We start from the raw sequence: 27,487 nt of genomic DNA, 5'->3' as shown, positions 1-27,487 counted from the left end.
TGAAAATAGTATTAATCTTTACAAATCTCAAGTAAAGGTTCTTTCAAAATAGACAGCCTCATTGCAGAGTAATGTATGTCAAACATTTGGATTATGATATTCTTTATTGATTCTTTCTTTTTTGAAAGCTGAGAAGCTTGTGAATGTATTTGCATTATTTGTATTGATATTATCCAAAAACAGTATATCAACATATTTGTATTTGTAAAATATTTAAAAATGTTCTTTTTGATGGGGAAACAATAGAAAAAACACAACCAACTCTATGAAAGGAGAATTCTAGAAGTTAGAATTATTTAGCTTTTTCAGAAAAGTTCATTAAAGAAACAAAAGGAATCATTTTAAACAAAAGTCTGAGTTTCCGACAAAGTTACTAACATCACATTTAGATCCACACACAAAAGACTGACTGAGAAAAAATGTTTAATTTAATAGGCTGTATTTACCACGTTTTTGGGCCCCTGTTGGCCCCCAACATTCATTTTAGTTTCAAGTCCAACTCAAGTGAAAAAACTTCACAAAAAAGTAACATTTATTCCAAATATGAGGATTTCTCATTACATTTCTTTTCAGTTTCACATCTTTTATTTAAAGCAGTGCTTTTGTAATGAAATAATAAAGAATAAACTTCAGCAGTTTGATAAAAACAAGGAAAACAAACTGACAACAAAGCTGACATTCAGTGGAGCAAATTCCCAACTAGTTTGGGATTAAAGCTGCAGTCTGCAACTCTTTTTCAAGCATAATGCCTGGAACTGTCCGGGGATTCTGAAAGTAGTACATTAAATACCCCAATACAAAAAAAAAAAGAGTTTTCTAGGTCCCCTATATGTCCCGCTAGGTCCCTCCAAAGCCAGCAGGTTTGTTTACAAAATTGCAGACCGGACCGGTAAAAGGTAACCAATCAGGTTACGAGCTGGGCTCTGCTGCCTGTCAATCACCGATTGTGCACGCGCGATACAAGGTAGGCTCGTCCCCACGCTTATTTATCTGGACTATTGAACTTCATTACGGGCTAGTCTACTTACTGTGTCTTCCATGATCGCAAATGACAGGTGAGTTGATGAATGAGGATCGTGTACGGGCATCTGGCGTGCACGTAGACGTGCACGAGTTCTCATGTGTTTTGATGGGGCGGGACAGGAAGTTGAATAACTTTTTATTTTTCGGTTAAAAAATAAGCATTTCTTGCATTTTGCGACTACGGAGGTCACCGTTTTCAACTTCAAGCGTTCTGATAGATCATGTAAACTCTTAAAATGCCAAAAATTAGGACTTTACGTATGACAACAACAAATCCTGCAGACTGCAGCTTTAAAGGGATTATGTGGACAGGTTTTTGGGGTAAATATTCTGTCAGTTTCACACACAAACGACACATTATCGATAAAATGATTAGATTTTCTGCATCAATTTATTGTGGTTTCACAGAGTAGGCAGGCAACATCTTACATCTCCTCAGAGTTCTTCACTCCCGCAGCCATCACAGCAAAAAACACGTTGGGGAAAAAGGATCTGGCATATATGGCCATCTTGGGGAGTGATGGAGCAATGAGCACCTCTTTCCTCTTGTTGTTTAGAGTTTTCACGATCTCAGCAGCCGCCTCGTCAGGAGAAACGCCGAGCGGCTTCTTAGTGTACAACACTGCAGAGAGAGGAGACGTTAATGAAGACATACCGAAGAAAATGGGAAATAGATGCAACGATTAATTGAAAAACATGCAAATATAACTGAACAAAACAGCATATAAGGCAAAAACAGAGTTTGTACAATTCTAAGGAGCTTGAAAGTGAATATTTGGTCTGAGTTCCTTTATTTTCCAACACAGCCTGAACCCTCTTAGACGAGCTTTCTGTCCTTTCTTTAAGGAGTCTTCAGGAATTGTTCTCCAGGCTTCTTGAAGGACATCCCAAAGCTCTTCTTTGGATGTGGGCTGCCTTTTGTTCCGTTCTCTGCCAACATGATCCCACCCTGCTTCAGTAATGTTGAGCTCCGGGCTCTGGGGAGGATTCATCCCTCCATCAGACCTGCTGCCGCTGATTTTCAGCCCACTTCTTGTGTCCTTTGGCACAGCTCAGCCTTTTCTCCCTGTTTCCCTTCCTTAAGAACGGCTTCTTGACAGCCACCCTTCCATGGAGCCCATTTCTGATGAGGCTTGGGCCAACAGCAGATGGATCAGCTGAAGGTCCAGATGCATCTCTCAGCTCCTGTGTCAGGTCTTTGCTGGATTTTTTCCTCTTTCTTAAGGACATCACTTTCAGATCCTGTTCATCTGCTGTTGATAGTTCTTTAGGCCTGACACTTCTTCTTCTTTTGTCCTCCACTTGTCCAGTTTCCTCAAATGTTTTAAGGACACACTGCACACCATGCTGAGATATGCCAAGTTTTCAGCAAACAGCTCTTTGGGAATCACCTTTTCTGTCTGACATTTTTCATACACGCAAACAATTAAATGAGATCAAATGATGTGTCTTTGTGACTGTGAGAAACAAAGAGCTTAAAGATACAATTTAAAATCCGTTCTTTGCTAAATTGTCTGTTATGTGTAGACACAACACTGGTTCATCCCTTGAGTTAGAGGCATTTTTTTTATCCTTGAATGATTCATAGGTCAGTGTTAAGTGGTTGAAACAAAAAAACACATTTAAGACAGTTTGGCTACTAAACGTAGCAGAAAACAAAACATTGTGTTTTCTCAGATTTTACTCACGTGACCAGAGGGATTTCGAAGGCGTCATTTGAGAAGCAGATCGGCTTATGAAGGTGTGGTTGATGGTGCTGACGGAGATGCTGTACTCTTCCACTTCAGCTCTCAGGGAATCAAAGAAAGCCTGAACTGCATGTTTAGAGGCTGCGTCTGGAACACAGGGTTTAAGCCTGACTTAAGCCACTTAAAGGGGAACTCCGGGGCATTTGAAGCGTGTTTCCATTGCTAGAGGTTGTCAAATACTGCCAGTAGGACACAGAGAGGTGCGTATCTGCGCTCCCTGTGTGGAGATCGCTCTGTCCGCACACCCTGTCATGCGAGGCTAATACGTGGTGGCTAAGGGGCAAGCGCTAACCCTTCCACGTAAAACAACAACTTGCACACTGCAGAAACGTCACACCACTTTATAAACCATCCGACAATAAAGTCACAAGCCTTACCATCAAAACCATATGCATGGTTCTCACATTACTGGCATGGGGACGTTACAAAACAACTTTATAAACAGCATGTAACTCACCGGCTGGTTGTAGGCTCGCGCATGTGAAAGCCCAAAAGAGTCGATGGAGAATAATCCCATATTCAAAACAATTATATTCTCTAGAAAAACTGCGTTCAAGTATTTAAAACATTACAACAATACATGCCCAGTAATATTGTTGTAATGTTTTAAATACTTGAACGTAGTTTTTCTAGAGAAGATAATTGTTTTGTATATGAGATTATCGTCCATTGACTCTTTTGGGCTTTCACATGCGCGAGCCTACAACCAGCCGGTGAGTTACATGCTGTTTATAAAGTTGTTTTGTAACGTCCCCATGCCAGTAATGTGAGAACCATGCATATGGTTTTGATGGTAAGGCTTGTGACTTTATTGTCGGATGGGTTATAAAGTGGTGTGACGTTTCTGCAGTGTGCAAGTTGTTGTTTTACGTGGAAGGGTTAGCGCTTGCCCCTTAGCCACAACGTGTTAGCCTCGCATGACAGGGTGTGCGGACAGAGCGATCTCCACACAGGGAGCGCAGATACGCACCTCTCTGTGTCCTACTGGCAGTATTTGACAACCTCTAGCAATGGAAACACGCTTCAAATGCCCCGGAGTTCCCCTTTAAGGTTAGGCAGAAGTCGTCTTAGACATTGGTTAGGTTTCAAAACCTAGAGAAGAAGACTAAAGTTTTGTACTCAAGTTAGACGGCACAACTGATTACCGATAAGATGTGTTGTATAGGCCTAATGTCAAATGTATCAGACGGGAGCAGAAACATGAGTGACAGGCTACCGTATGATTAACGATATAGTAAGTAGATGCAGAGCTGGTGAGAGCTGCATTGCATAGCATGCTCAAAGCAATTCAAGAATTTAGTCTTTTCCAGCTATAGTTGTGGCTCCTTTCACCCTGACAAAGGAGGCCAAGTTACTCAAAGGGAAGGTGGAGGAAATACAAAGGACTTTCACAAAATTTGAGGTCAAAGACCTTCATTCCTTTTCCACTTGCCTACCTAAAGAATTAGGAGACTCCTACCTATTTCCCTTCATAAATCTGTGAACTTACATGTTGTGCGAAAAGGCACGGCTATTTTCCCCTGGATGCTGCTCACAAGGATCAGGTGACCACTTCTCCTGGAGATCATGGAGGGCAGCACTCCTGAAGCAGAGAAACCACCAGCACTGTCACATTTTCACAGTTAGAAAAATGGATTTTCACACTTCCAATAGCCTACCTTTAGCCAGTGTGATGGGCCCAAAGTAGTTGTTGTCCATCAGAAGCTTGTCCATCTCTAAAGACACACTCTGTGCAGGAGCTTTGACTTTCATGCTGCTATTAAAGATGAGAATATCCAGGCAGCCATAACACTCCAGGATCTCTGCGATGGCCTCGGGCATGCTGTCCATATCCCCAAAGTCCAGCAGTACCAGCTTAGGGGGGAATGTCTAAGGAAGAAAGTCAAAGAGGGTCAGGAGGTCTGCAAACCTTTGTAGGAGGTGTGCTGATTTCCCCTCACTTTTGTGGAATATTTCCTCTTTTAATTTATGGAAAATGCACTTACTAGAGTGATTGTCAGCGGAGATGTAGAGATGTTTTGGTAAAATGTATTAAGAGAATTATTTAAGCAGAACTTTATTAAGAATAACTTTTTGTAATATTTACTGAAATTGCAACGGAGACAGTCTGTGAATAAATTAGGTTCCTGTGGCTCTTTTGGTGCATCCAATTGGATTTGCGAATCTCCAGTTTGCCTGAGTGAAAACAGCCAATCAGGGGCTTTGAAGGCAGAGCTTAAGCACAACAGAGAGGGAGGAGGAGGGACTTTTAAGTTGCCAAGCCAAACTTCTTTTCAAGGCAGAGGCTGAATTTGATATATGTTCTGTGATGGCAGTTTGTCACTAAAGCAACGCTTCTTGCCCAGTTGTGCTACGTCTCATGGATGGAGAATGCACAATTTGTGTCCATAAGAACAAACATATTGATTTTTGTTTTCAAGTTTTACTAAAAGACCGAATATCTTGTCCAAATAAAAACACTTTATAACATTTGGTAGAAAATATGAGTGTAAGAATAAGACCTGTTACACTTAATGGGATATTATTTTTACAGTGCAGCAATGGTGCTTTCACCTCCAGTCATGTATGAGTGGATATATGAAATCTTGCCTCAGGTCCTGTATACTTACTGCTGTGGGATCAGAAACATTTGCCAACTCATCCGCAAGTTCTTCAAGCTTCTCCCAGCTTTTCCCACAGAGGATCAGCCTCGCTCCTCCCTTGTGAAACACGGCTGCACATTCTTCACACAAGACACAGAGGAACTGAGAAATCAAGTCGTGCTCAGTGATGCTGTGAGAATCTTCACCTTAAATGATGACCTACCTTTTCCAAGCCCTGACAAAGCATCGGTTATAACCACCACCTTATTGCGTACTGATGTTTTGGACAACAGATTGATAATTACACCATAGAGGTAGAAAAATCCAGCTGTCAGAACAACCACACAGGGCACCAGAAGGATAGTAGTGGTCCATGTTGTGTCCATATTCTGAGGGATAAGCCAAAAAAAAATGGTTTGATTTCATTGTAAATATGCAGGAATTTTGAGGAACCAAGATAAAACTATAGACACACAGACATCTTACAGTTGTCAACTGCTTATCTTAGCTTAGCTTAGCTTAACTTAGACTAAGTAAAACAGTTAAACAGGCGCTGATAAAATCAGTTCACCAGTAAATCTAAAGTTCACTAATTAACAAGTATTTTGGCCTTTATTCAGTCCTTTAGTGGTCTTTAAACATACTGGTGGATTTTTTTTACTGTTTCTTCTCTTTGAGTTAAGCTAAACAGGCAGCAAGAAAAAATAAGAGAGCAAACAGTTTCAACTATTCATCCAAAAACACAACTACTGTGAAAACTAAAGTAGTTTTACTTTATAACTATCAGTGTTGAAGTTATCGTCATGAAAGTCACGGTTAGTCAACAGGTTCTTGTGTTAAAGTATGTTTCAGGATGTAAACATACTTTCTTTAGAGAAAATGAATTGGATTTTGGAGATGCAGATGGGATGAGATGATGTCAAACACTATTTGTTTCTACTGAATAAGCATCTCATACCCAGAGGCTCTGCGGCTCTGTTACATTGGAATCCATCTTATCCTCTACAACCATTTTTCTATCTAACTATGAGTTCTTATGGTTCTGAAACAAAGACAGAGAAGGCATTTCAAACATGTTCTTTCACCAGGAATTAGAATAAAGACAGGATCAATTACAGCACATTATCGGTGTTTATATGTGTCGATATATATACATGCAGTACTTAGATCTTACAGTTTCCAAGGGTAAAATCACCGCCTCAGTTCATTAAAGTGAAGCTACAATTTGTAGAAAGAGAGAAATTTTAAATGGGAAATATTTTCACTGATGTCAAATGAAACTTTTTAACTTTTAACTAAAATTATCAGTAATGTTTCTCAGCTTTCCACATATTAATCTTCATTTTTTGAATTGTGTCTGTGCCGATAAATATTACTATGAATCCTCAAGCTCAGGGCTAGACATGGAAGAGACATGAACTTCCAAAAAAACCTAAAATAAACATAAAACAAATGCAAAGAGACACAAAGACATGTATGGAAATGTAAAAGAGCTACACGATACCAAGAGTGACCGGGGAAACACAAAACAACCCCAAAAAGGCTCAACGACCACACAGTGTGATACAAGAATACACGAATGAAAAAGAGACCACAAATGGCTACTGAGAAAAGGAGAATGAAACGATTACAAAACTGACCACACAGACGCACAGAACCAAGATACAAAAGACCACAAAGATACAACACGGAGACCCAAAACAAATACATGATTACAAACCAACTTCTAAGAAAAATTGAATGATTGCAGAGATGAAAAAATATCACAACTAGACGAAAAATAATGATTCAAAGACTAATTGACAACATAGAAATTAAATTTTGATCCCGAAGTGACACAAAACTAATATAAAAAGAAATGAAACAGCGAGAGAGACTGACTTCAATGAGGTGAATATTATCACAAAGAGATGGAAATAGACGAAATTACAAAAAACACAAATGAATTTGAAATATCTGAGGAGAGAAAGTAAAAAAATCTACAAAGGTATATAAAATGACTGTGATAACTGTGTTAGACTAATACAAAGTTCTCTTTTAGGCTTGGGGTGGTGCTGATAAACCAGAGGAACTGGGGGTTGTTTCCATGTTTGTGTCTGGGGGGGCTGTGATCTCAGAGTCCATCCACCACCACCTAATGTTATTTTTCTTGACCGTGCCAGTTTTCTGTCATCTGAAGGTAAAAACCAACACTCACACGAAGCATCCAAATGAAGATAACCTTTTGGTTTAGGCTTACCGTGCCAAGCACCGGCTGTTTGTCCAAGAAGAGGCTTCTAAATATAAACTGCCACTAAAATAGAGCCTGCAACTCTCAATGACACAGTGGACTCTGCACATTATTCCTCAACATGGTCAGTTAATAAAAGAGCACCCTCCATGCCATTCTGCTCTCTGTGTAGAATAAAACATGAAAGCATTCCTACTGTTTAGCTTATGCATTTTGAATGAGTCACTGGTAGATTAAAAAGAACGGATCAATAAGTAGAGAATCATACATTCATACATACAATCATATTACCTTGTAATAAATGAATCAGCAGCCACCACTTACTGCTTGTTGGGCCTCTGCAGGTAGTCGGGTTTAATTCCTCTCCTGAGGAACAGTAGCTGTACGCCTCAACAGAGCTCCTCCGACATGACAGCCAGCCAGCCAGCAGCAGCAATACTTTGGGATTTGAGGTCTTTTAATAGCAGCACAGCTGAGTCGGTTATTTTCCGTGTATGTTGTCAACATGGTATGTATGTTGGGAGGAGACGGGCTTAAATTGGCTGCAGGAGGGCTAACTCAAGCTCAGTGATCTTATGTTGTAAGCTAAGATGCACAAATGCATCCACGTATACTGTAATTTTCTGTTTCTGCTGATAGAATTACAAAGTCTGTATTTTATATCATTGTCCTTTTATATAAGAAGTACAGCAAAGTGGCAAACTCATGCTTGGATTAAATGGTTTCCATTTCTGAACTGGGTAAACGTACTACTGAATGTGGTTTCATGCACATATAAAGAAGCTATGAGCGTCTTTTTACAGGGTGTCATCCACATCAAGACTAAATTAGGAATATATGGTATTCAGTCTGCAGTTAATTTCCCCCATTATGTGAAGTCTAATTTAGCCCCTGCGTATTATTTCTATTCGCAAAGCTCACACAGTCCGCTTGACGGAAACCTGCCACCCTTTGGATTAAGTGAGACAGTCCCAGAACCCCACAGGCTAAATTGACAGTTTCTGCATCTCAGTGGAAAAACTGATGCAGATGATCAAATTTATATAGTAGAGTCCTTGTGTAGAAGTACACATGGAAACAATGAGTTGGCTTTAAGTCAGTAAAGCCTTGACTTGGATTTGTGCTGTCCTATAAAGTGATAGAAACAGAATTGGTGTGTGTGTGTTTTTAAGTAATCATGATGTCCAAAAACCAGAAGCCTGCCACTGATCTTTACACAGGTGCATGCTTAACAAGAGCGCAGAAAGCAGTGCTGTGTTGAAATTGTTCTGTTTTCCATGGGGATCACAGTCATTTGCCAAGAGCAGAAGATCGTGAATCCCTGCCAGTGAAAGGGTAGACTGGGGTCCAACAAGTCCCAAAGGCAGGAGCCATCACACTTTATCTTTTGCAACAACACAGAGAGCATAAATGTCTTCATCTAAAGATTCACCTGCAGTCAGATTTGATGTACAAAGAGCTTCTCAATAACATATGCGTATCAGTCCACGCAGTTACCTCTTTTAGACATGAGTCTTGGGAACTGATCATTTCTGAGTATATTTTATAACTTAATTGACAAAATTTATTTTCTACTAATTGAACCGAGAGACTTTAACATTCCCATCCTGCATAAGGAGAGCAGAAACTCACCATATAAGACATTTTAAGATTACTGTTCATTTTCCACAAGTCTGTAACTGAAACTCTGGGTAAACAACAATTTCAAAACAATTAAGTATATTTATTGAATAAGTTTATTATAAACTTATGACTATGACTTATGACCAACAGCGTTTTGCCCCCAATATGTGCACACATCCTTTAATGTTGGTAAGCAAGAGTTGGTTTCAGGGTTAGGCAGGTCGAGGCGTTCAACTGTGATTGTTTGGTTTAGTGTGGGTCTGAATTTTCTCGATATTAAAGATTAAAGATTAAAGGTCAAACCCTGGATTAATGGTAGCTGTTGTACGTTGAGGAACTGAGAATTGTGTTGGAGTAAGGAGAGTTTGGGGTTAGGACAATTAGACTTGGTGTAGTCAAGGTAAAGAGAGGTCTGGGTGAGTGGAAAAATGGGGAGACATTCAGATGCGATTTTTAGGTTTAGGTCAGGGATGTCCATCAGTGGCAGAACTTCATATGTCCATGAACATAAGGATGTGTGTGTGTGTGTGTGTGTGTGTGTGTGTGTGTGTCCACAAAGCAATTTATTATTACTCTTTTGTTTTTGCCTGTTTTTTTTCGTGGATCACCATTATTTGATTAAGATGATATTAAGATTAAGATTAAGATTAAGATTAAGATCCAGGCAGATTTTGGCTTACATGTCTCTGATTTTGATTTAGAGCTGCAAACTGAGTGAAACACTTTTTTTTCCATTAAAATTTAATCCACTTAAGGGTTAAGTGCTAAAACAAGAAATGAGGCAGATCAAGTTATAATGAAAGTATTTACCAAATTTTGAGCCGTTATAGTGTATGTACATCTTGAGTATTTATTCTTCGGATTTCTTTATTTATATTTCTCATTTTACTTGTTTCTTATTCACGTTTATAATGTAACTGTGATTTGTGTGTATTAAAACGTTTTCTCAAACCCTAACGTCTAAGGCTTTTACTGTGAAGGGTTAGGCGGATGTGGTGTGTTCACCTAGATTCCGCGGAGGGTTTCTGGGGCTTTTACTGTGAAGGATAACCGGATGTGTTGTGTTCATCATCACTCCGCGGAGGGTTTTTTGAGGTTTTAACTGACATAGCGGACAGTTCGCCTCATCTTCCCTGTACCAGACGCTTCACAGCCGCCGTCGTTTTTTTTTTTTCTACTGCAGCCTTACCAATATAATGTCTGATTTCGAGGAGTTTGAGAAGCAGCTGAGCGAGAATCGACAAGGTGAGTGTTTGCTGTCTGTCTGTACCCCAGTTTGGTCTGCAAGCTAGCAGCGTACGTTGGTGCGCACCGTTAGCTCTTTGGTCAATTTTATGAATGAATAACCCAGACGTGACAGCAACTTTAGCGTGCGCCTTTTCTCGCTATGACTCAGCTTGTTTACCCTGTTAGTGTTGACATAATTGACAGTTAGTTCAGCCTCCGCACAGCCGTCATTAAATCTGTCGAGCAGCTCTGAGCGCAGCCTGGGAGCCGGTGTGTGAATTCACCTGCGCGAGACGGCAAAATGCGAATTTATCTCTTAAACCTCACACCATATAATGATAAGATGATGTCCTCCCTTATCAGTCAGCATCGGATCAATGGAAGTTACTTACATTAATGACCTCAGTTCCAGCATCCCCACCGAAACCTTCACAGAGCAGCAGCAAAGAAAGCTGTTATTTTTTATCATGATTGATAATGATTATTACACTTTTTACTGAATATTTGAATAAGAAAAAAAATATTTCATTTCATTTCAAATGAAATGAAAGAAAATGAAATACAGTAGTGTGTAAAAGCCTTGTTCTATCCCTCATTTCTTTATATTTTGCTTCCACGCAACCAGACATTTCCGTAATCTTTTAGTTCTCCAGTTCTCTCTGAAGGTCTTTAAAAGTTTTTTCTTTGGACATTGGCTGCTTTTTCACTCATTTTCAGTCCAATCCTTGTACCTGACCATTGTCAGAGGAATTTGTCTTTAATTGAAGCCACTGAACATTGACCTGGGAATCATTTAAGCATAAAAAAGGCACTTAACCCAAGGGATGAACCAGTGCTGTGTCAACACACTTAGCAAAGAACCAATTTGAATTGTGTCTTTAGGCACTTTGTTACCAGCAGCCTGTTGTAGCGACTCAGTATTTGTTCCCAGTTCTTTAGTTGCATCAATGAAAAATGCCAAAGATAACAGTTTGACAGACAGAAAATAGTATTTTTGCTCCAACAAGGTGATTCCCAAAGAACTGTTAGCTGAAAACTTATCATATCTCACTCAGCATGGTGTGCAGTGTGTCCTTAAAACATTTGAGGAAACTGAACAAGTGGAGGACAGAAGAAGAAGTGTCAGGCCTTAAAAAAAAAATATATATATATATATATATATATCTACAGCAGATGAACAGGATCTGTCCTTAAGAAAGAGGAAAAAATCCAGCAAAGACCTGACACAGGAGCTGAGAGATGCATCTGGACCTTCAGCTGATCCATCTGCTGTTGGCCCAAGCCTCATCAGAAATGGGCTCCATGGAAGGGTGGCTGTCAAGAAGCCGTTCTTAAGGAAGGGAAACAGGGAGAAAAGGCTGAGCTGTGCCAAAGGACACAAGAAGTGGGCTGAAAATCAGCGGCAGCAGGTCTGATGGAGGGATGAATCCTCCCCAGAGCCCGGAGCTCAACATTACTGAAGCAGTGTGGGATCATGTTGGCAGAGAACGGAACAAAAGGCAGCCCACATCCAAAGAAGAGCTTTGGGATGTCCTTCAAGAAGCCTGGAGAACTATTCCTGAAGACTCCTTAAAGAAAGGACAGAAAGCTCGTCTGAGAGGGTTCAGGCTGTGATGAAATGCTTTTGCCTTATAGAATGTATTTCCATTCATAAATCTTTCCTGGCAATATGAAGAAATGAGTGTTTGCTCAAGACACTTTGCACTGCACTGTAAAAAAGGCCAAACATGACTTAGTATTTGTTTTTTTATTGGTCGTATGTGGCAGGGTTGTTGTTCTGATCTTGAAACATTTAGGAAAGTCGGTGTATATAAGCTGTATTGTATCAGTCATTTACAAACCGATCCAGTGATGGCTCTGCTTCAGTCGTTATGAATCAACTTTCCCATGATTGTTATTGTTAGCAGCAGAAATGACTCTCAGAACAAGTCGGAGCTAAATCATGTTGTTTACACTTTGTTAAAGTCTTTAAAATTGGCCAACTTTTATCTCAGAGTTTCTGCTCCTGTTGTGTGACAATTACACACTTCTTCTTCTTCTCTCCTCAGCTCAGCTCTTTTCTTTTCTCCAGTCTTGCTCCTAAAAAGGCAACAAAATATAGTTAAATTAATAATTTTTTAACCCTAAAAATCACACTCAGACGGAGCCAAACATTTGAACACACCCGGTGTACTTAAAATAAGTTTATATATGATGATTTTTGAGAGCTAAACTAAATAAATTTGTATTTAGCTGATTTTTTTTTTTTTATAATGGTAATCTTCCAGTTTGAGGTAATTCTCACAATCTTAAATATCTTTAATTATTAGAAAAGGTGTTTCCTGGAAGTACTTGTTTTCATAGATGTGGTGCCATGTTAAACAAACCTTCCACAAACACAAAGAAAGACTAAATATCTTTGGCCTTTGGAACAATTCATCTATTCATGCAAAAAAACACATGCATATAATGTGAAATGAACTCTGGAAACTTTTATTGATTCGTTAAAAGGTCTGAGGTGCCACACAGTGGCAGTCCACAGTCATTTTTGGTTCGTAATTCTTTATTTAATATATTTAATATTTTATATTTAATTCCTCTGTACACTTATAAAATTGAATAAAAAATTTTTTTGCCAGAAAATGTATTTTCATGTCTGATAATCCAAAAAATATATCATGTTCGGTTCATTAATGAGTTTTAATAACCTTAAGCATAAAAATTCAAGGCAATTATGGAACAATTTGACCGAAAATAATTCACAGACTGCAAAATAATGAATTAAAGCTATGGTAGGTAATCCTAGAGAGCTAGCAAGAGAGCTAGCAAGATTCGAAAGTGTCCACTCCTCTAAGCTCCACCCCCCCCTCCCCATTCCGTCAGTGCTTCATCCAAAGCCGGTAGAACCGCATGCGCACATGGAGCAGGGAGCCGGCAGAGGGGGGCGTAGGCAGAAAGCAGAGGCATCTGATTGGTTTTTTGTAGGCGACCAATCCGAGATCAGCGGGACGCTGATCTCGGATTGGTCAGCTTTTTCTCAGTCCTGCAGCTGCCACAGAGGTCTGATTATTTTCGTCCCTTTTTCTAAATACATCTTGTATAGATTTCTCTCAGGACAGACGGACCATTTCACCCAGTATTACAAAATGTGTTTCTGAACAGGATTACCAACCATGCCTTTAAGTCTTTTTTGCTCCTTTACTTTTATAATAAAATCGACATCTTTTGATTAACCCACTCCGACATTAAATCTGAAAGTAGTTAATAATAAGGAAACAACGGATGCTTTGTGACATATCCAGATTGTTGTTTTCTTCTACCTCAGAGCGAGAAAGGGAGAGGCACAAAAAGCGGAGTCGCAGCGGATCTCCCGGCCGCGGCGACAAGCATCGCAGCCGAGAAAAGCGAAGCCGCAGCCGGGACAAGAAGAGCCGGGACCGCCGCAGCTCCTCGCGGGACCACAAGAAGCACAGGTGAGCCTCACCTGGCGGGATTTCATCTGAAAGGGTGCCGACTCAGCCCTTCAGAAAGCATTTAGGCCTCTTAATGCACCTTTTGTTTTGTGGTAATAGAAAATAAATTTACTTCATTACTTTATTTATTTATTTGCTTCAGCGCCTATTTGAATGAATTCTACATCACAAGTCGTCTAAATAGAGTTTTTCTGAAGCAGCTGCACACATACTGTGTTCCTAACTAAGACTTTTGAGGGGAACTTTACATAATAGGTCTGAGAGGGCTCTTTCTGTAAAGATACACTTCTTTTTCTGACAGCTGATGACTCCAAAGTCCAAAAGATCGATAACTTTTTTTTGCTTGTTAAAGATTGAATTAGGATAATTTATTCAGCCCTGTTTGTTTGCATACATAGTCTTCTATGATGGGGTATAAGTAACAGAAGCTGGAAATGATTAATGGTGCGTTAGCTGCATTCAAATTTGAAACTTAAGTCATTTTATTTCCATTTGAGTCATGCCAGCGACTATTGAAATATTACTTCACACACAGGAGAAGTGTTGGAAGGGTGAGATTGGAAGAAACACACATCGCCAACAAAGTAAGGCGATAGAGAAGAACTTTACAAAATAAAACTGTTCTTTTCATTACTGATTTGCCGATAGTGGTTAAAAAATGTCAGATAGTTGTCAAAAGGACTCGTTTTCACGAAGGCCGGGCTGTCGTCCTCAGATGAATTATTCTGTGGGAAATGTAAAGAAATTCAGTTCACAGAATCTGCTCATCGATCGTTTGCATCGACCAAAGTAAATGCAACTTCAAATAAGGACTTGGGCCACGTAGTCATAGCAACATTAAAAGGTCGATTGAAAAAGCCGAGACACAGTTCGGATGTTTCACTGAGCTTTATGTGTCTGTCTTCTGCATCCAGCCACTCTCCGAGGCGTACCAGAAAGAAAAGGACCTGCAAATACTGGGATGTGCCTCCTCCTGGCTTTGAACACATCACACCAATGCAATATAAAGCTATGCAAGGTACCCGACAGGTCGTCTTTGCCTGTTTAACCTTAGAGTCCTCAGAACTGCTCACGTTTATTCTGTTATAACTCTTAATATATAGCTCTTAATTCACTCAACTGCACATGTTTCCAGTGTGCATAAATCTCAGTCTCTCTTGCCTTGTGGCCATTTTTGTTTCACAATTTGTCATGAATTTACTTACTTAGTTGGCGAGGAAGCCTTGTGGAACGTTTGCAGATAAAGCTGTGATCTGGTCATAAACCTGGGTGAAAAGTCAAAGCCTGGCTCAGGATTTTCTATTAAAGGGGAAAATCCTGAGGCATCATCTGGAAATGTTCAAGATAAGATGGTTAAGAAAGGGCATGGATGGCAGCTGTGTGTGTGATAGTCTTATTAGGCTTAACATTACATTTTACATGCATTTGCTTATTAAGGCTCAGGTGCTGCAGGCAGCTGTAAAGCATTTATGTGCTCTTTGGGATTCATAAAAACAACATTTTTTACACTTTGCAGTTAAATTTGCAGCAGTTTTCCTCTGAACACAGTGTGTTAGTGGTGTCCTTATATAATGACTTGGTTTGCAGCCTGAAGCGAAACCTTATCTGCTTCATCTTTCGTCAGCGGCCGGTCAGATTCCAACAATAGCTCTGCTGGCAACGTCCACCACCACTGGAGTGGCTGCAGCACCGACACAAGTGCCCATAGTTGGAAGTCAGATGACAAGACAAGCCAGACGTCTCTATGTTGGAAATATCCCCTTTGGAGTTACTGAGGTGATGGCTAACGCATGCAGAAGGCAGCAGTGTGTTTATGTGGAGTCTCCAGTCACACTTTGTGATCTCCGTCTCTGCAGGAGTCCATGGCGGAGTTCTTCAACGCTCAGATGCGTCTCGCAGGTCTCTCACAAGCCCCGAGTAATCCCGTTCTCGCAGTGCAGATTAATCAGGATAAAAACTTTGCTTTCTTAGAGGTAGGTGTAGTGCGTTCATCGTGTTTTAAAACATGCCTCGAGATGTTTTTTAAACTTCTTCAGGAGTTGGGAGCTGGAAAAATGTATACAAAAAGGAAATATTACCAAAAGGAGATGCATAAATCACCGTTTTTATGATTTAAGTGTCAAAAGTTTGAAATAACTCAAATCAAATCTTATCAGATGTGACGACATATATATTATATATTCATTGCAAAAGTCGCTAAAAATGATCAAGATATTATATTAAGATCAATTATCAATTAATCTAGAACCAAGAAACCGTTCTTACAACTGCAGCGATTACATGAAAAACAAGACGGATGAGAAACGTTTGAACTGTGATTTTTTTTTTTTTTTTTTTTTTTTTAAAGAAAGAAAGAAAGAAAAAAGAGAAAACAGCTGAAATCAAACAGTATGAACACATGACTGTTTTTAACCATTGGTAACTGCTCGCTGTAGCATGAATCAAAGAGCCGATTAAACTGCAGGTCAGCTCTCTTCTTAGTATTCATGCTCAGCGTTATCACGATCACTTTTCCCAAACAGGCTTTATTTGACTGAAAACATGTCAAAGACGACCTATTACACGCCCCCATTCCAAGTTGGGACTTTGTGTAAAACGTAAGTAGAAACAGAATGCAATGATTTGCTAATCCTTTTCAGCTTATATTCAATTAAATGCTCTACAAAGATGTGATATTTAATGTTCAAAGTGAGACTCATTTTTAATTTGATGCCTGCAACACGTTCCAACACAAAAAGCTGGGACTGAGGCAACTAAAGACTGGGAAAGTGGTTGGAAAGTTCCACAAGCGAACAGGTTAACTAGAAACAGGTGGATGTCATCATTTGGTATAAAAGGAGCATTCCCGAAAGTCCCGGTCATTCACAAGCAAGCATGGGGCGAGCTTCACCACTTTGTGAACCACTGCGTGATCAAATGTTACCACGAGGACTCAGGAACACTTCGGGAAAAAGTTCGTCGCTACGTCCACAAGCGCAAGTTAAAACCCTGGCATGCAAAGCAAAAGCCGTATATTAACAACACCCAGAAACGCTGCTGGAGCACAGCTTAGGCTGAGTTATGCTGACTACATCTCTGACTTTTTCCATTACTATTGATGAAAAAGCATTGTTCACTAGCATCTGCTGCTAGCTGCTGATCTCACCAAAAGGCGGGGTCTCCCCCCTTCCAAACAGGGCTGAGACCAGAGCTGCTGTGCTTAAACCAACAGGTATTTTGCCCAAAGCCTGACACACACTTCTTAATTAGTGTTATGGGTCAGGGGCCAAAAGAACCATCAGATTGGTTATCAGAAAAATTAAAAAGCCAGGGTCTGTGACGGTGGGGTGATGCATTAGTGCCCTTGGCATGAACATTTACACACATCGCCATCCATACAACGTCTATGTCAGGGATGGATTTGCTTATTTCATCAGCGCAAACCACATTTTCACCATTTTCAGAGTTCTGGAGCTGAACTGACCTGCCTGCTGTCCCATTCGTCACAAAATGGAAACATCTGAAGCATTAGAAATGGAAAAATATATCAAAATGTTGAGCAGCCAAAAAAAAAAAAAAATCACTTGGTTTCATTCAGTTTTTATCTACATTTCGCACAGCATCTCAACTCCTTTGAACACAGTGTTGCATCATACATGTGTCTCACTGCGACTTTGCTGTCCAGTTTCGGTCTGTAGATGAGACGACGCAGGCGATGGCCTTCGATGGAATCATTTTCCAGGGTCAGTCGCTGAAGATCAGACGACCTCACGACTATCGGCCTTTACCAGGAATTTCAGAGCAGCCGGCCTTCCACGTCCCGGGTCTGTTTCTGATGCCTTTTCTACCCCCAAAATAACCCGTTCTGTCATGTGATTTTAATTTCTTTTCTTTGCCTGTTGATGCGCAGGTGTCGTCTCCACAGTCGTTCCAGATTCCCCCCACAAACTCTTCATAGGAGGCCTGCCTAACTACCTTAATGATGACCAGGTATTAAACTGACACCAGACTGCGCAGGTGCACTCATGTTGCCTCACCTTTCTCTCACATGCTGTGCTTTTTGATACAGTGAAACTTGACCAAAGTTTGGTTTAAGTCTCTTAAGACATAAAGAATTGAACATGTGTAATACGGCTTCGTGTAGGAGCCAAAATAGCTGAATTAAGTATGTGTAAAAGACAGAAACAGAGTGGTGTATTTGCACAGTAAAAGCAAAAATAACAACATAGGAAATATAACACTGGATTACTTTTATAGTCTTGTGTTTGTGGATATGACTCTGATAGTTTGAACATAATAGCAAAGCTTTGATTTAGCTGAATCACTGATATGATAACAGTCAGTTCCTCATTAATCATATTTGGATAAACAGTGATGATACATTTCTCATGCTAAGCATACTGATTTAAGAAAGGTAAGCAAAGTCTAGTATATTTACATGAAAATCAGATGAAGTGTCACATACTTATTTCTGTTTCAAAGAAAAAGTCCACATTAAGAATCTTTTAAAATAGAAAAAAAGAAAGAAATATATGTTTTGGACGAGCTGTTATTTGCCTTTCTGGATTTTTTCTGTTGTTTTTTGCCGTTGCTACTACAAACGTGGTCCCACCTCCCATCATATCATCACTCCTGCATTGAGTTTTAACTTGGTGAAATCAGTCGATGATTGAACATGAGATTTATCAGTGAAACATGATAAACACATCGTGAGATAATCGTTAGGGGAATACTTTAGAGCGCAGTAGCCCCCATTTTCACACACCCTATATGTAACATCTTCAGTTCTTCTTCAGTACAGTTTGTGCAGATAAATATCTTGATATTTCTGAAATGTTTTTCTTTCTTCCTGAATTATGAGAAGCAGCTTAAAGGTATTCAAACTGCCCCACAACAGGTGGAAAATCAGAAGTTTAGATCCAATTGTAATGCTGCTACATAAGTGACACAGTCTTGGCCTGTTGGTCAAACAAAAAAACTAAGATGTCCTGATGGAGGCACATTTCATTATCACAATATGCTTTATTGGCTAAATTGTAGTCACTTTCAGTGTAGTCATACTTATACATTAGTTCAGGGACATACAGTAGAAACCAGGATAAAGATAAGTGTTTTTTAACAAACATCCAGCACCTAAATGCAGCCGTCCACAAGGTATCTAACGTTAGTAGAATTATTACACAGTATATTCCTTCTAGTTTGGTTTGAGTTGAAGCAACACCCTACTGATCCGACATACAGCAGGTATACAGCAAATAACTCGTGTAAATAAGATCTGAGCTACCTGAAGGGAAAGATTTGGCCTCTTTACGTGTATTGTGAACCTTAAATTCCAACAGAAGTTCAGACCTCGCCTCATAGCGGTGATGGAGAAGCTTCACGTGCAGATTTAACCCCCTAAAAAGTCAGAAAAAAACTCCAGAAAAGCTTTTTTAACGGTGAAATTCAAAGGTGGACTTTTCCTTTGAGAAAGAGGGAATGTTTTCTCACAAGTTACAGTTTACTCTGAGGTGGTAAATGTTTGTACTGAAAAGCAGATAATTTAATTCTAACTGTCCATTCTGTCTCATAGTTAGCAGAGCACGTGCAGCCTGATGTTTCTATTATTCACTGAGTCATTTATATGAATACTTGCAGTCACTTCCACTGCGTTGATACTCACAGCTCTTTCATTTTTGTCCCCCCACTTTGTCCCCAGCTAGGGGCCTGTAAGATCGTTAAGTCTGCGCTCATAATTTGTTCAGTAGTACTCATCTACTGCTGCCATGCCAACATGTAACACAAGGCAAGTAAGACATTCTGGTCCACACACGGATACACTGCGAGCCAGCAGGCTCCCTTACTGGCTACTTTCTCTCTCCCATCATGCTTTTGAAGCGCGCTTAGGACCCCGGTAGCTTATGTGAAGGACTGCTGATCATTAAGATTTGGTGGTTATTATTGGAGGGGAAGGTTATGTGGGACAGGGGTTTATTTAGGTTATGACATTAAGGTAAGAAGCTGATGTGTTGACGTGCTTTTAGGTGGAAGGAAAGATGAAAACCACCAACTAAGATCCTTTTTAACACCATTTACTGCTCAGCTTGTCTTCCAAATATCTCTAGTATTGTGATTTTTGTGCTACATCTACAGTCATGTAAAAAAAAAAGTACACGTTTCTTTTTAATTTGAATTTTTTTATGTATCAAGACGTAATAAAAAAGAAATAATCTGGTTGTGAAGGGATCTTAAAATGAGGTAAATACAATCTCAGATGAACAACAACATTATGTACTGAACAATAACCAAACCAGAATGTAAGAGCAGTGTCTAAAAAACTTACTGCTTTCATAGGAATTAATCAAATTAACTTGATTAATTGATCCTCAGTAAGTGTGAGAATGTCTATAAAAGCAGAAGTTTTGGTTGTTTGCTGGCCTGAACATTCAGGTGTGTGTTAACACAAGACCAAGGAGGAAAAACGTCAGTGACGATATTAGAGAAGCTGCCCATCAATCTGGGAGGGCGTTATAAGGCCATATTTGGAGTCCATCATTCTACAGAGAGAAAGATTATTCACATTCAAGACGGCTGCCAAACCTCCCAGGAGTGGACTCTACAGGCCTCAGCATGTTAAATGTTAAAGTTCATGACAGTACAGTGAGAAAAAGACTGAACAAGTATGGCTTGTCTGTTAGGGCTGCAGGAGAAAGCCTCTTCTCTCTAAAAAGAACATGGCAGCACAGCTTAGGTCTGTAAAGTTACATCTGAACAAACCACAAGACTTCTGGAACAATGTCCTTTGGACAGACCAGACCAAAGTGGAGATGTCTGTCCGACAGCTAAAGCTGGGCTGAAACTGGCTCATCAACAGGACAATGATCCCAAACACAGCAGCAGATCTACAACAGAATGTCTGAAAAAGGAAAGAAGAAAGGTGTTGCAATGGTCCAGTCAAAGTCCAAACCTCAGCCTGACTGAAATGCTGTGGTGGGACCCTAAGAGAGCTGTGCATAAACCGATGCTGCAAACCTCAATGAGCTGAAGCAACGCTGGAAAGAAGAGTGGGCCAAAGGTCCTCCACAACGATAAGTAAGACTGATAACTAATGACAGTGTAATATATCATGTTTCGTTGGTCATCTGAGGTTTTATTTACCTAATTTTGAAATCTTGTCAGCACCAGATAACATAAATAAACGTTGGAATTGAAGGTGGGTGTACTTTCTTTTTCCCTTGACATATTTATAAATATGTCTCAACATCACTCCTGATATGACTTGAGATCATGAATTACTCGCCAATGAGCATCGTCACCGAATAGGAAGAAAAAATGCACCAAAATTGGATGATTCCAGTCCTTTGACTCCCACCTTTTTCCACCTTTGTTTTCTTTTTTCTCGTTAAACTCAGTAATGATTTAAAATAAGAAAATAATCCTTTGGATTATTGCATAATAAGGGCAAATTTCTTGCACTGCTTTCACCTCTTTTCCTTTTAAGAAAAAAAACATAGCAATGCGAGCTCTACAAGATGTCATACATTCATACAGTGTGTATAAATTACTTGAACTTTGTATTCATTCACATTTACATTTATTTCCAATGTTCAATTGGTTAAACTAATTGTGAGGGTCAAATGGACATTTAGAATTCACTCAGTAGACGAACATATTCATGTTGACGGTGATTCTCAGTCTCAGATCTGGCTGTCTGACTCTTGTTTGCAGGTAAAGGAGCTTTTGACGTCTTTCGGGCCGCTCAAAGCCTTCAATCTGGTGAAGGACAGTGCCACATCGCTGTCAAAAGGTTACGCCTTTTGTGAATATGTAGACATCAGTGCCACTGATCAGGTAACAGTGCCTCACTGTTTCTGTGTGATTAGATCATCAGCTGTGCTGTTTGCTCTCCTGGTCAGAGGTCTGTGTTTGCTCTTCATCAGGCCGTGGCTGGGCTCAATGGGATGCAGCTGGGCGACAAAAAGCTCATCGTCCAGAGGGCGAGCGTCGGAGCCAAAAACGCCAATCCTGTGAGTGGAGGCATTTTACAAAATGGTTCCTGCAGGCCTCTGATTTCTGTTTACTTTCAGTCAGTGTTTATACTTTTGCTATGGTGGGGAATTAGTTAGTTTGAGGTTAGCATTATTTGCTATCTTTGTTCTTTTTAACTTAAACGTTTCTTATATAAGGAGTGATGAAGACCAGTTACTTCTTAGTTGTTTTATATCTATATTCATATTCTTTGCTTGATTCAAAGAAAAGTACCATTTCTTTCTCTCAGTTGGAGCTCTTGTGCAGCTCTGGTACTCTGCAAATGTGCCACAACATTTGTTTCTTTGATGAAAAGTGTATGACCATGATGCAATTTTAGAGTCTACATCTCCCAATGTACATTTGAACAACAAACAAATCAATAGGCTCAAAGTTTGTTCTCAAACTTTATGAGTATTTGAAACTCATCAGCTTTGGCAAAATGACCGAAATAAAAACAGTATTTCTCAGCCTCCTGCATACACTTTAGAGCAACTGAAAACTGCTTCCAACATATTAATTAACTCCAGGGATGCCTCAGAGGCAGAAACAAGCTTTAAGGGGATTCTTTTTCCAGAACAAAGAACCTATAGATGACTTTCATTTTGACATATATGCATAAGCTCATGTGCCTTGCCTTCCTCCACCTGCAGACCTCCATCATAGAGACCCCGGTGACGCTACAGGTGCCTGGGCTTCAGAGGCTGCAGAACTCCGGCATGCCTACAGAGGTGCTGTGCCTTCTCAACATGGTGATGCCGGAGGAGCTGGTGGACGACGAGGACTACGAGGAGATCCTGGAGGATATCCGCGAGGAGTGCTGCAAGTATGGAAACGTCCGCTCCATCGAGATCCCCCGACCCGTTGATGGTGTGGAAGTCCCTGGCTGCGGAAAGGTGTGCTAATGCACGTTTAGACATCTACAGAAAACATGGATTCATTACACAGTTTTAGAATGAATTCGCATCCACCCACTACTGAACTGGGCTGTGTTTGGCTTTTTACTTTCAAGTGAAAAAAACATGGTGGCTGTCGGTGGTGAAAAGAGTAAATTATCATCAAAAATAGTCCCTGAATAAAGTTTGAGCCTAAATCTGCTCTTAATGATGTATAAAGTTGATGTTGAAGAGCTCCTTTTTAGTTTTGTCTGATCCGTTTTTTCGGGGCTCGTCCTGGTCCCACAGAGAAGCTGAGGGAGGCGGCTGCGCAGTACTTTATCAGACTCAGCAGCAAAAACTCATTTCTAATAACTCTCAGAGATATTTTTAACTGTTTGTTTTATTAACCTTTTTGCACTTTACTTTATGAAGGGATGAAAAGTGTGCTCAAATTTCAGCAGCTCTGATGCAGAACGGGATTTACGGGGACTTTCTTTTTAAGGAGATATGTCTTCTCTCTTTCTTTTTTAGCCATGAATTGGGCTTATGTTAAGTACTTATGACTAGTCAGTGTCTCACCCGCAGTAAACGGCCATCAGCGCGCTCTCGGTTTGGAGAAGAGGGGAGGAGTTCTGCCGGGAAAATAAGCTAACAGCTACTCCGAATGGCGCCACCAGAGGAGCAAACGTTCACTATCTGAAACAGCTCAGACCTCAGAAATGTCATATGCAGTGAATGCTACACCACCTCTCTTTTGCACCAGGCACTTCTTTACTTTGCCACTATTTTCTCAACCGAAGAACATCCGTGTTACTCCGCATCATTGCCTGCCCAAACAATCCGACTGCTTATAAGTACTTTACAAAACCCCATTTTAAAACAAGAAGAAGAAGAAGCAGCAGGGATTTTTCAAATCGTTTCATGAGGACTTTAATTCTCGTCTTTTTTAAACCAAAACGTAAGCTGGAAAACGCAGTGGATGAAGCATAAATCTCTTCTTTGTGTAAGCCGTGCGGGTTGCGTACAGGCTTACGCATCTTTGTGTTGCAAGACTTGCAGAATATGTCAGAAAGCTCAATATATGCATCCATTTTTCTTTTTTTCCCTTTCAGATTTTTGTGGAGTATGTTTCTGCTGCAGACTGTCAGAAAGCCATGCAAGCTCTAACCGGTCGCAAGTTTGCCAACAGAGTGGTGGTCACCAAATACTACGATCCCGACATGTATCACAGACACGAGTTTTGACAACCTTTCTTTTTGTCAGCTGGGGCTCAGTCAGTTTCTTTTTCTCCTCGGTTAGCGTGACGTTTAGAGACCACAACCGGAAAAAGACTTACTCCATCATCACCTTAACAAACTGGACTGCAGTGTGTGTTTCTTCAGAAGTGAATTACTCCCAGCTTAGCCTAACACCCAAACACTGAACTCATTCTGAGCTAAAATAAGACTGTAGTATACATTTCTAGTAGAATGAATGTGACATGTATCTAACCTAAAGTAATACTGCCTGACAATGCCAGAGTAGTTGTCTAAGGAGAATGCACTATATGAGAAAAAAACAGTCAAATGTTTAGATTTTCCTCCTGAGCACAAACGTTTATTTCTGGTTTAGATCTAGATTCAAAAAGCCATTTTGATGGTTTTTGTGTGGCTGCTACAAAAAAAGATGATTTTTATTTATCTATTTATTTATTTTGTTTCCCAAAATAATGTTTCCTGCTATATGCTCCACATCTTAATGTTCTTTAACATATAAAATGCTGTTACCTGTACTGCTTATGTAGACCAAATGTTGACTTGTTTTGTCAGAAGCTAAATGGACTTTGTTAGAACAGCCTCAAAGGGAATTTTGTAAATATAAAACAGTCACTTCTGGAATTTATTTGATTTGGAAGACACTCTCCATGAATCAACAAACTGAAACATCTGATTTGATGAAGCTGGATCAAAATTATTTGCACGTTGACGTTTGTTCAACCCCTTCTTCTTTGGATTTACTTATAGCAATACGTAGGTGCTTCTCAAAGTCAAGGAAGTCTCCTTAACGTGGCGTTTCATCAGATCTCACCTAAAGATTGTGCCGATGACAAAGATAACTCGAAGGACCTTAGACGCTTTGTACTCCAAGACAAGTGTCCATTCACTTGTAAGCCGCTTAGGCAGGCTTTATAGTGTTTATACTACTCAAAGACCTGTGCTTAAACTCACACACACCATGGTGTTTGTTCGTCTATAATTTTATCAAGCATTTAAAGTTGAAAAATAACACTGTTAATGTCACATTAACACATGGCAGCGGACAGTCGGTGTGCCAAATAGCCAGTCAGAGTGACGCTACGTCCTTAACACTCTGACAGCGCCCTGATGCCTTGTTTCCACTGGAAGTCCACTCATTCCCCACAGAGTTACTGTACTCTCGGACAGACGGGTGAAACTCCATGCAGTGGATCCTGAAGAGTGGCTGCACCAATGTGCCAAAAATTCAAGTAGAAAACTTCATAGTCGTATTGAGCCAATATTGCTTTTAAAGTAACGGTTATCTGTGTACGGCATGGAGTTCATATAACCCAAAAAAAGAGCATTCGCCGGATATAGTCTGTTTATTACAGACCAAACACGTGTCTCATGAAAGCGAGCGGCTTGATGTCCATAAAAATATGCATTTAGATTAATGTCATTTTGTTTTTCTGGTAAAATTCTTCACATTGTGCCCCAACAAAAGACAGAAAAGTGCAGTTTGCCAACATGAAGGACTGTTACGTAGTCAGCTAACAGCTACTAGCTCTTTAACAGCTGTGGTTGTGTGTTGGATTTAACTGTAAGTTAAACCATCGGACTCTTAAAGCCTAAGATAGCCACGACTTGGCAGGAACCATCTTACCAAGAAAGCACCGTTGACTTTGAGAAGCACCTCCTGTTTAGTAACATTTATTTAAATCAACCTGTTAAAATCAGCTGTCACTGACTGCAAATGAAAAGCTGCTTCCGTCCTAAATAAAGATTTATTCCGTCTGCTACATCAGCCACCATTTTTGTTGTGCATTAACTGATGTACGGTGACAATAGTAACTGAGCTGGGGGGGGCTTAATCAGCAATTCTGAACTATCTGTTGTCAAAATCAGAATAACAAAGCCAAATCAGTCTTCCTGCTCTCGTTCAAAGATAAAGCAGATATTGCACATGTTGAGAAAAGCACCTGTAAGTTATGCAGATGGATTACTGATGAATAGATTTTTAAGCACTTATTCTTTGTTGTTTCGCATCTGATGAAGATAATGTCTGCAACTGAAGCTTTCATTTATTACACAATATCTTTAATCTGCAGAAAACGTGCAGGCTCAGATCCAAACTATCTGAGCAAATGAAATTGGAATGAACTGTCTCCTCTGTGGAACAACTACTGTATTTTATACGATTTTTGGACACCCTAAAGTTATTTTTAGTTTGTATAATTCCTGCCACTGCCATTGCCTTGAATAAATGCTTGCCTCCACTGTCTGGATGCTTGTCTGACTTTTTTTTCAGCAGATATTTGACACAGTAAAATAATACATATTAACTGTTTTATTCTTTACTAAGAAACTGAGTCTGAGACATTTTTAATGATAAATTCAGACATATCTGAGCCAACAGACATGAACTGAGTCCTTAGAATACAGGAAAATGCACTATGTAGTATACTTTATAATAAACATGCATAATCACAAGCACATTAGGCGATCAAATTCACTGCCTTCATAAGCTTGGTTCTCACTCAATGTTTCTCTTTTTACAGTATCCCTTTATTTCTAACCCCATGTATGCTGTGGCCTTTAGAAAACCTGACAAAATGTAGGTTTTCTTTGTTCTTTTCTTTCTTTCCCCCTTGTCCTGTCCAGCATTATGGCAGCATAATTGTAATCTGAATACAGTTTTATGCCAAACACATTTGCTTTGCCAAGGGAAGCTTTATGAATGGAAAGCTCCTCTTGATTCCTAAGTACTGCTTATTTATTTATTTTTGTTATAATACTTTGTATATGATAGTGCCAAACCTGAAAAGGGGGCAGGGAAAGAGGGAGAGCAAATAAAAAGAGAGACAAGACAGAGATAGAAAGAAATGATCAGAGACGACAATGAAAAACGCGAGATGAAACCAAACAATTAGCAGCTATATCTGTAGAAACCAAACAGAAAACATCCTACGGCCTCTGTGGGGAAACCAGGTGGAGAACCATTAGGAGCACCTGCACAGACAAACAAACAGAAAAAAAAACACAAGCAGCAAGTACATATAACAGAACTGTGAATATGGATGGTTTGAAACCACAGGACGACACAACAACTGTATAACAAGCATGTGACTGGGTGACTGAATGTGTATGTGTGCATGAACATGCAAAAATATAGTACAGGTTTTACATGAATTGGGCTCAGTTATGAGGCCACCAGTAGCCCCCACGGAGCACAGAACCCGGGCAGCCTATCACAGGGACAACCATGTATCCACTCAGAAGACAGCAGAGGTTTTCTTTTTCTAAAAATCCCTGGTGCTTAAATAGTTAAATTTGGGGACGCTTGTAATTGCTTTTAATAGACGCCAGGTGGCGCAAAATGGCAGTTTGGTTGTAGCCTAGTAGTAGTGGCGGAATTGTGACCCTTTTGGCTTTCCAAACAACGGGCGATAATAACACCCATTAATTTTACATAATCTTTATTAAATTGTTACAGGTCAGTAATCTGGACATTTGCTATCTTT

General features: G+C 39.9%; 2 protein-coding genes across 2 annotated transcripts; one reads left to right on the top strand and one right to left on the bottom strand.

Moving 5' to 3' along the window:
* Positions 1-341: 341 nt before the first annotated feature.
* On the bottom strand, positions 342-8,026 carry dhrs7ca (dehydrogenase/reductase (SDR family) member 7Ca). Its single transcript, XM_075453669.1, has 8 exons — positions 7,875-8,026; positions 6,312-6,395; positions 5,577-5,742; positions 5,381-5,493; positions 4,430-4,640; positions 4,261-4,353; positions 2,712-2,858; positions 342-1,645 (listed from the first exon to the last, which is right to left on the bottom strand). Exons 2-8 carry the CDS (start codon positions 6,363-6,365, stop codon positions 1,449-1,451), a joined length of 981 nt encoding a protein of 326 aa, XP_075309784.1. The 5' UTR covers positions 6,366-6,395; positions 7,875-8,026; the 3' UTR covers positions 342-1,448.
* A 2,238-nt stretch (positions 8,027-10,264) lies between these two features.
* Positions 10,265-26,247, top strand: LOC142371327 (splicing factor U2AF 65 kDa subunit-like). The gene is made up of 11 exons (XM_075453976.1): positions 10,265-10,451; positions 13,738-13,885; positions 14,800-14,903; positions 15,510-15,661; positions 15,742-15,858; positions 17,550-17,688; positions 17,775-17,854; positions 21,572-21,694; positions 21,784-21,870; positions 22,525-22,767; positions 23,862-26,247. Exons 1-11 carry the CDS (start codon positions 10,403-10,405, stop codon positions 23,991-23,993), a joined length of 1,374 nt encoding a protein of 457 aa, XP_075310091.1. The 5' UTR covers positions 10,265-10,402; the 3' UTR covers positions 23,994-26,247.
* Positions 26,248-27,487: the final 1,240 nt, after the last annotated feature.

Source organism: Odontesthes bonariensis, chromosome 21 (assembly GCF_027942865.1).
Source record: "Odontesthes bonariensis isolate fOdoBon6 chromosome 21, fOdoBon6.hap1, whole genome shotgun sequence".
NCBI classification, from domain to species: domain Eukaryota; kingdom Metazoa; phylum Chordata; class Actinopteri; order Atheriniformes; family Atherinopsidae; genus Odontesthes; species Odontesthes bonariensis.
This window is presented reverse-complemented; position numbering and strand designations above follow the sequence as displayed.